A 10,115-nucleotide genomic window follows, 5' to 3' on the forward strand; every position below is an offset into this window, starting at 1 on the left:
GATACACCTGAGAGGCTCGGGATCGATGCGCCAAACCGGATCCAAAGGTTTTATTTTGATTTTTTTTTATTTAGCAGACAAGTTCGAGATTAAAGCTCCATTAACAGGTGCAGAGTTTTTTCCTCTCGTCACAATCCCGACACGAAAATAACGATGGTTTAATTCGATTAATGGCGGATTATTCGTGGGATCCGTCAATCATTTTTCTTTTTAAATCTGTGTCAGCATTTTTTCTTGTGGAGGAGAAACTGACGCCACCTGCTGGTCAGTTCTTGAGTTCAAGCTGAATTACAGAAAAGTCCGTCGAAATATCTTTTTTTTTAATAAAATAAATCAACATATTTTTTCATGAATAATAAATAAAATTGTTCTCAACCACGAGTGTTCTCAGGTGTTTTTAAATAATAAAAGCATTTATTCATGGAGAGAAGATCCACGAAAACTCCTGTAACTCCACAGAAAACGAAGATCTTTAGATCCATACCTGGAGCTGGTCTCTCGTCCACAGACGTCCTCGCGATGGACCCCCTCAGGTTGAAGAAGATATTCATGGTGGTCTCAGAGACTCGTGCGTCCGTGTCTCCCGTGAAGCCGCGTCTCTTCTTCCTCTGCCTCTCCCAACACTTCATCCCTCCATCCTCCCGAGAGAAGAGCCCTCCACGTCATCCTCGTAAAACCCACACAGACGCGTTTATTTCTCCCATGATGCAGCTCACTTTTATTATCTGGGTTTCATATTATTTGAATGACAGCAAAAACAAGATGTTTGGTTTTAAAGCAGATCTGATGCACTTTAGTATTAAACACGTCTTTTTTTTCAAAACTTTCTTCATCCACTGTCGTCTCTTCTTTCTCCAACTGTTTCTATTAACGAAGCTTCAACCTTCAACAACTTTGCATGTACATTTAAAAAGCAAAGAAAACTACAACAAAAATATGATCACAGACTCAAGATAGAGGAGCTAAGTCATCCGTGAGAGACTCAAGGTATAAATACTGCCCCCCCCAATATCACCCCCCCCCTCATCAATAACACTTTCTATAAACGCCTAAAACATTCCGAGCACATTTATAACAATTCATTAACAAGTGTCTTGTGGTAAAAACATAATGACAAACAAAATAATGTGTTTAAATGGATAGAATACATTATTATTTGTCGATGGATATAAGGATGGATGGATAGATGAATATATGAATAGATGGATGGATGGACATAAGGATGGATGGATGAATATATGAATAGATGAATGGATGGATATAAGGATGGATGGATAGATGAATATATGAATAGATGGATGGATGGATATAAGGATGGATGAATATATGAATAGATGAATGGATGGATATAAGGATGGATGGATAGATGAATATATGAATAGATGGATGGATGGATATAAGGATGGATGGATGAATATATGAATAGATGGATGGATGGATTTAAGGATGGATGGATAGATGAATAGATGAATGGATGGATAGATGAATATATGAATAGATGGATGGATGGATATAAGGATGGATGGATGAATATATGAATAGATGGATGATGGATATAAGGATGGATGGATAGATGAATAGATGAATGGATGGATATGAGGATGGATGGATAGATGAATGTATGAATAGATGGATGGATGGATATAAGGATGGATGGATGAATATATGAATAGATGGAAGGATGGATATAAGGATGGATGGATGAATATATGAATAGATGGATGATGGATATAAGGATGGATGGATGAATATATGAATAGATGGAAGGATGGATAGAAGGATGGATGGATAAATATATGAATAGATGGATGATGGATATAAGGATGGATGGATAGATGAATAGATGAATGGATGGATATAAGGATGGATGGATGAATATATGAATAGATGGATGGATGGATATAAGGATGGATGGATGAAAACTAGAATAAACACCATGTGTTTAAGTGTTTAAACCATTCAAAGTAATGAGCGCCTAAAACATTCCGAGCACATTTATAACAATTCATTAACAAGTGTCTTGTGGTAAAAACATAATGACAAACAAAACAATGTGTTTAAATTGATAGAATACATTATTATTTGTCATTTTAAAAACAGGATTAACTCTCGTTGTGAAGCTCGTCCTCCATCACATCATCATTGATCTTATGATACGTCCACAAACATGATTATAATTACATCATAACATCGTCAATACAGCCTCGTTCATGCATAAAGAAAATGAGTTTCCATTAAAAACAAGACGTTCATAGAAAGTGTTTTTTTTTTCTTTAAGAGATTCTTCGCGGTGACTGAGGGAGAGATGAGGCTGTGAGTCAAACAAAGATGGAAAGATGTTTGAATGGATGAATACATTGGATGGATGGATAAAGAATGAATGAAAGATGGATGGATGGATTGAAAGATTGATGGTTGGGTGTAAGAATTGTTAATTGAATAGATGATGAAAGGATGAATGAATGAATAGAGGGATGGATGGATGGTTTAATGGATGGATGGATGGATGGATGGATGGATGGATGGATGGATGGATGGATGGATGGATGAAGGAGATAGGGATTGGTGGATGGATGAATGAGGAATAGAGGGATGTGTGGATGGGTGAATAGATGGATGGATGGATAGAGGGATGTACAGATGAGTGAATGGATGGATGGTTTGATGGATGGATTGATGAATAGAGGGATGGATGGATGGATGGATGGATGGTTTGATGGATGAAGGATGAATTGATGGTTTGATGGATGGATGGATGGTTTGATGGATGGATGGATGGATAAATGATTGGATGGATGGATGAAGGGAGGTAGGGATTGGTGGATGGATGAATGAGGAATAGAGGGATGTATGGATGGGTGAATAGATGGATGGATTGATAAAGGGATGTCCAGATGGGTGAAAGGATGGATAGAGGGATGGATGGATGGGTGAATAGATGGATGGATGGATAGAGGGATGTATGGATGGGTGGATAAATGGTTTGATGGATGGATGGATGGATGGGATAGTTGGATAGTTGGATGGATGAAAAGATGAATAGATGGTTGGATGGATAGTTGGATAGTTGGATGGATGAATAGATAAAAAGATGGATGGATGGATGGATGAACAGAGGGATTTATGAATAGATTAATAGATGTATATAAGGATGTATGAATAGATGAATAGAGGGATGTATGAAAAGATGAATGTATGTATATAATTATTGATGGATAGATGAATAGATGGATGGATGGATAAAAGAATGGATGGATGAAAACTAGAATAAACACCATGTGTTTAAGTGTTTAAACCATTCAAAGTAATGAAGTAGGGAATAAAAAAAGGTCACAGTCATTATTCATCTTCTAGAAACATCTGTTCATCTTTTAAAAGCTGCTCACCTCAGGAAACGCTGGGTTTTATTCAAATAAAAAAGAAACTATTTCCTGCTTTGACTAATGTTTCAATCATTCCCTGCAGACACTCGTCCATTAGCTGTAGAAACAAGTGTTTTCAACGAGGTCTCAACACCGTCGCTCTGCCTCCCGTGTGTTTGCTCTTCATGCTGCCGACGTGTCTGGAAACACATGAGGAACGTTCAGACAGAAGCAGTCGATCACAGCTTCATGTCACAGTGTTTGTCTTCCTGTCAATCACACACTTCACTGAAATACTTAATGTTTGTTGACGCAACATTAGTTCAGAGATCGTTACATTAATTTGATCGTGTCAGGAACGTCTCGTGTGACTCTTAAGTCTTTATTATTATTTTAAATATTTTAATTTATGGAAGGATTTCAGTGTCACCAGAATATTCAATACTTTTATTTAACATTTCAAATGTTGATTTAAAAAAAAAAAATTAAATTGTCATTGTTTCATTTTTATATTTATTTTAATAATACAATTGAATAGTTTTTATTGTTGTTGTTGTTTTTTGATAATTAATTAAAAAAAAAATCAATTAATCAAATTACCAAAAAACAATATATTAATATTCTTATTATATTGAAATATTTCGAATTGAATCTAAAAAGCTACAAACTAGAAATATTGAATTAAGTTGAATTTGAAATCAATTCAATCAATTCAACACTGTATATAAATAAACAACATATCATTTATATGTATATAATATATAGAAATATCAATATAACAATATATAACATATATAAATATAAATATAAAAATATATCACATAAATAATATATAACATATATAAATATAAATATAAAAACATATCACATAAATAATATATAGAAATATTAATATAATAATAATCTCTATTTATATAGCGGATACAACATATAATATATATATAACAATATATAACATATATAATTTATATAAATATTAATATAACCATATATAACATATATATAATATATATAAATATTAATATAACAATATATTATATATAAAGTATATAGAACTATAACAGTATATAAATATAACAAAATATATCACATAAATAATATATAGAAATATTAATTTAAGCATATACAACATATAATATATATAAATATAACAATATATAACATATATAATATAGAAATATTAATATAACAATATATAACATATAGAAATATAACTATATATAACATATATATATATAATACAAAACTATAAATATAACAATGTATAACATATATATCATATATAGAACTATTAATATAACAACATAACAATATATTATATATAGAACTATAAGTATAACATATAGAACTATAAATATTACATATACAGGTATATAATATAAAGAACTATAAATATAACATATATATAATATAAAGAACTATAAATATAACATATATATAATATATAGAACTATAAATATAATATATAGAACTATAAATATAACATATATATAATATAAAGAACTATAAATATAACATATATATAATATAAAGAACTATAAATATAACATATATATAATATAAAGAACTATAAATATAACATATTTATAATATATAGAACTATAAATATAATATATAGAACTATAAATATAACATATATATAATATAAAGAACTATAAATATAACATATATATAATATATAGAACTATAAATATAATATATAGAACTATAAATATAACATATATATAATATAAAGAACTATAAATATAACATATATATAATATAAAGAACTATAAATATAATATATAGAACTATAAATATAACATACATATAATATAAAGAACTTTAAATATAACATATATATAATATAAAGAACTCTAAATATAACATATTTATAATATATAGAACTATAAATATAATCTATAGAACTATAAATATAAGATATATATAATATATAGAACTATAAATATAACATATATATAATCCATAGAAGTAATATCCCGACGACACTGATTCACTTCCATCTTGAAAACAGGATCTTGAGCCTCAGGCTTCAGTCCAGAGACTCCTGTGAGGACGGTGATGATGCAACAAAGTCCTGCAGCCGCGGCAGAAATAAACCTTTTCAAACAGCGAACAAATAACCAGCGTCAGCGTCGCTGCATTTATTCAAGCAAGTGTTTTTCACGTCCTTCTGAGCTCAGGTTTGCTCGAGGGCAGCTTTGAACCGGCAGCAGAAACATTTCTCTGCTTCAATAACGACCTTAAAGAAACATATTGAGTGGAAATAAAACAATAAATCTTCAGGTAATATACTGACGAGCACTGAGACCCTGCATACCTCTGCCAAGGAGCTCCTCTCACAATACTGTATAAAACATGATTAAATCAATGAACAGTTTCAACTGTAACCACTAGTCCATCAGTGATGCTTAGCTAGCATTCCAGAGATGCTAATATAGCTAAGGTAGAAACTGTTAAAATAACTACGACACTTTTTGTCATAGAAGCAGTTTTTTAATCTATTGAAGTAAAAATATGTTTTTCTTGTAGTTCTGAATGTAAAGAAGCTTCAGCAGGAGCAGTTTGAAGCCATACAAGTGGTGAAAACCTGCTTCAGTCCAGGTGAGACAAGAGAACACAAGCATTTTCATTATTTTGTTCTGATTTTAAAGCTCAAACATGTGCGATTGAAAACATTGTTTCTGGCTCCCCCAGTGTCAGAATAGCGAAATTGCAATTTATTTCGGTTTCTATACTTTGGTCACATGGTTACTGAGGGTACTTCGTGAGGGTCGATGCAATGATACTTATATTTTTAGATTTTTCAATTTTGCTTTTCATGAATTTTCTGATACATTTTTGTGAAGTGAAAATTGATTGAAATTGATTGACAATTTTTTTTTTAAATTAGTTTATTTCAATTTATGCTCAAACTAATATTCCATTGACCAGAAGATTCACGGAGAAACAAGTTATGACTGTTCAAAATTAAAACACTAATTTAAAATATATTTAAATAAAGTTTTTGTTTAAATCATTTTTAGTTTAACTTCAATTTCCTGTTTATTAAAACAGATAAAATTAAGAAAAGTCTGCAGACCAGAGACTGTGTTTGATTTTCTTATTTCGATTGTCGAAATTCTTTTTATTTTTATATAATAATTGTAATTTAAAAACGTTTTTTATTTGCAAAAAGACAGACAAAGACCAAAAAGACCTCCTTGGAGGTGGTAACGTTCCCCAAAACCAGTGTTTTGTTTAGTACAAATATAATTTGTTTTATTTGCGTTTTGCGTTTATAGAATGACCAGAAAGTACACAAACCTTTACAGTAGAACCCGATAAAAAAAAACAACAAGTTTGAATCTCACCTCCATGTGTTGGTTTCATGGTCGTAGACTTCGAGGGTCTTCAGGGTCGTGGACTCGTCACATCCTCCGACGGCCAATAAGGATCCGTTGAAGTCCACGAGCGACACCTGAGGCCACAAGAATCCAATCACCTTCTGTTCAACATCATCATCAGCGTCAACACACTCACATGTGTGCGTTTGTTTGCCATCCTCCGGACCGGAGTCCACCTCAGGGTCTCCGGGTCCAGCCTCTCGGCGGAGCACAGGACCAGGTCCAGCTCGTCGGTGCCTCCGGCCACGTAGACGTGTCCCAGGTGAACGCTGCAGCCGGCGTCCTCTCGGGGGCTCAGCATGTGAGCGCAGACCGACCAGCATCCGTCCTGAGGGTCCAATCTCTCCACTGAGGGCCCGAGATGAAGGTCAGACCAGTACACGAGTACACCAATAATAATGTGTTTCTGTGTGGATTATATTTGCGTGCATATATATTATACTATATTAACAAGTACTGTTTAATAGGATAGGTTTCTAGTGTTTCGTAATAATACGTATAAATAATACAGTTTTATTTAATATGTATATATATATAGACACCAATTTTTTTCATATATGTGAATATATATATATATATATATATATATATATATATATATATATATATATATATATATATATTTATATATATATATATAAATACACACACACACACAAATATATGGTAATTATCTGCTTATTACATGCATACAAGTCATGCTATACCTTGTAATACTGTGTTGTATAATATGTTTCTTAATAGGTAATGTTTCTAGTGTTTCGTAATAATACTTATAAATAATACAGATTTATTTAATATGTATATATATATAGACACCAAGTTTTTTATGTGAATATATATATATATACACACACACACACACACACACACACACACAAATATGATAATTATCTGCTTATTACATGCATATATATTATACTATATTAACAAGTACTGTTTAATAGGATAGGTTTCTAGTGTTTCGTAATAATATGTATAAATAATACAGTTTTATTTAATATGTATATATATAGACACCAATTTTTTTTATATATGTGAATATATATATATATATATATATTTATAAATATATATAAATATACACACACACACAAATATATGGTAATTATCTGCTTATTACATGCATACAAATCATGCTATACCTTGTAATACTGTGTTGTATAATTTGTTTCTTAATAGGTAATGTTTCTAGTGTTTTGTAATAATACTTATAAATAATACAGATTTATTTAATATGTATATATATATAGACACCAAGTTTTTTATGTGAATATATATATATACTGTATATATACACACACACACACACAAATATATGATAATTATCTTCTTATTACATGCATATATATTATACTATATTATGAAGTACAGTGTTGTATAATATGTTTTTTAATAGGATATGTTTCTAGTGTTTCGTAATAATACGTATAAATAATACAGTTTTATTTAATATGTATATATATAGACACCAATTTTTTTATATATGTGAATATATATATATATATATATTTATAAATATATATAAATATACACACACACACAAATATATGGTAATTATCTGCTTATTACATGCATACAAATCATGCTATACCTTGTAATACTGTGTTGTATAATATGTTTCTTAATAGGTAATGTTTCTAGTGTTTTGTAATAATACTTATAAATAATACAGATTTATTTAATATGTATATATATATAGACACCAAGTTTTTTATGTGAATATATATATATATACACACACACACACACACACACACACAAATATGATAATTATCTGCTTATTACATGCATATATATTATACTATATTAACAAGTACTGTTTAATAGGATAGGTTTCTAGTGTTTCGTAATAATATGTATAAATAATACAGTTTTATTTAATATGTATATATATAGACACCAATTTTTTTATATATGTGAATATATATATATATATATATTTATAAATATATATAAATATACACACACACACACAAATATATGGTAATTATCTGCTTATTACATGCATACAAGTCATGCTATACCTTGTAATACTGTGTTGTATAATATGTTTCTTAATAGGTAATGTTTCTAGTGTTTCGTAATAATACTTATAAATAATACAGATTTATTTAATATGTATATATATATAGACACCAAGTTTTTTATGTGAATATATATATATATATACACACACACACACACAAATATGATAATTATCTGCTTATTACATGCATATATATTATACTATATTATGAAGTTCAGTGTTGTATAATATGTTTTTTAATAGGATAAGTTTCTAGTGTTTCGTAATAATACGTATAAATAATACAGTTTTATTTAATATATATAAATATAGACACCAATTTTTTTTATATATTTGAATATATATATATATATATAAATATATATAAATATACACAAACACAAATATATGGTAATTATCTGCTTATTACATGCATACAAATCATGCTATACCTTGTAATACTGTGTTGTATAATATGTTTCTTAATAGGTAATGTTTCAAGTGTTTTGTAATAATACTTATAAATAATACAGATTTATTTAATATGTATATATATATAGACACCAAGTTTTTTATGTGAATATATATATATACTGTATATATACACACACACACACACAAATATATGGTAATTATCCAATTATTACATGCATATACTGTATATTATACTATATTATGAAGTACAGTGTTGTATAATATGTTTTTTAATAGGATATGTTTCTAGTGTTTTGTAATAATACATATTTATTTAATATGTATATATATATAGACACCAGTTTTTTATATATATATATATGTGAATATATATATATATATATATATATATATATACAATATATATTGTGTGTGTATATATATATATATATATATATATATATATATATATATATATATATATATATATATATACACACACAACTTATGGCAATTATCTGCTTAGTACATGCATACGAATCATGCTATACTATGTAATTCTGTGTTGTATAATATGTCTTTTAATTGGATATGTTGGTAGTGCTTTGTAATAATCCTTATAAATAATACAGTTTATTTAATATGTGTATATATATAGACACCAAGATTTTTATATATATGTGAATATATATATATATATACTATATATATATATATGTGTAGTGTTTTGTAATAATATGTATAAATAATACAGTTTTGTTGTGCATTGGTATATTATATTGATTATATATTGACAACTATGTATATAATACATAGTTACAGTATATGGATATTTGCTTCGTATACACATATATATTATATGATATAAGGTATATTGTGTAATGTTGTCTTGTATTATAGTTATTTGTACAAGGATATGTATGCAGTAACTTAATAATTATATGT

General features: G+C 28.8%; 1 protein-coding gene across 1 annotated transcript in view; it reads right to left on the minus strand.

The window, feature by feature from the left end:
• Nucleotides 1-3,498: 3,498 nt before the first annotated feature.
• The window catches only part of LOC148090091 (uncharacterized), a 23,324-nt gene continuing 16,707 nt past the window's right edge, over nucleotides 3,499-10,115 (minus strand). Inside the window, exons 7-9 of the mRNA XM_087790553.1 lie at nucleotides 6,885-7,096; nucleotides 6,716-6,822; nucleotides 3,499-3,562 (exon numbers count right to left, since the gene is read on the minus strand). Coding sequence (XP_087646679.1) covers nucleotides 3,499-3,562; nucleotides 6,716-6,822; nucleotides 6,885-7,096 — 383 coding nt within the window. The remainder of the gene's footprint in view (nucleotides 3,563-6,715; nucleotides 6,823-6,884; nucleotides 7,097-10,115) is intronic.

This window comes from Callionymus lyra, chromosome 1 (assembly GCF_982586985.1).
Source record: "Callionymus lyra chromosome 1, fCalLyr1.hap1.1, whole genome shotgun sequence".
NCBI lineage: Eukaryota > Metazoa > Chordata > Actinopteri > Syngnathiformes > Callionymidae > Callionymus > Callionymus lyra.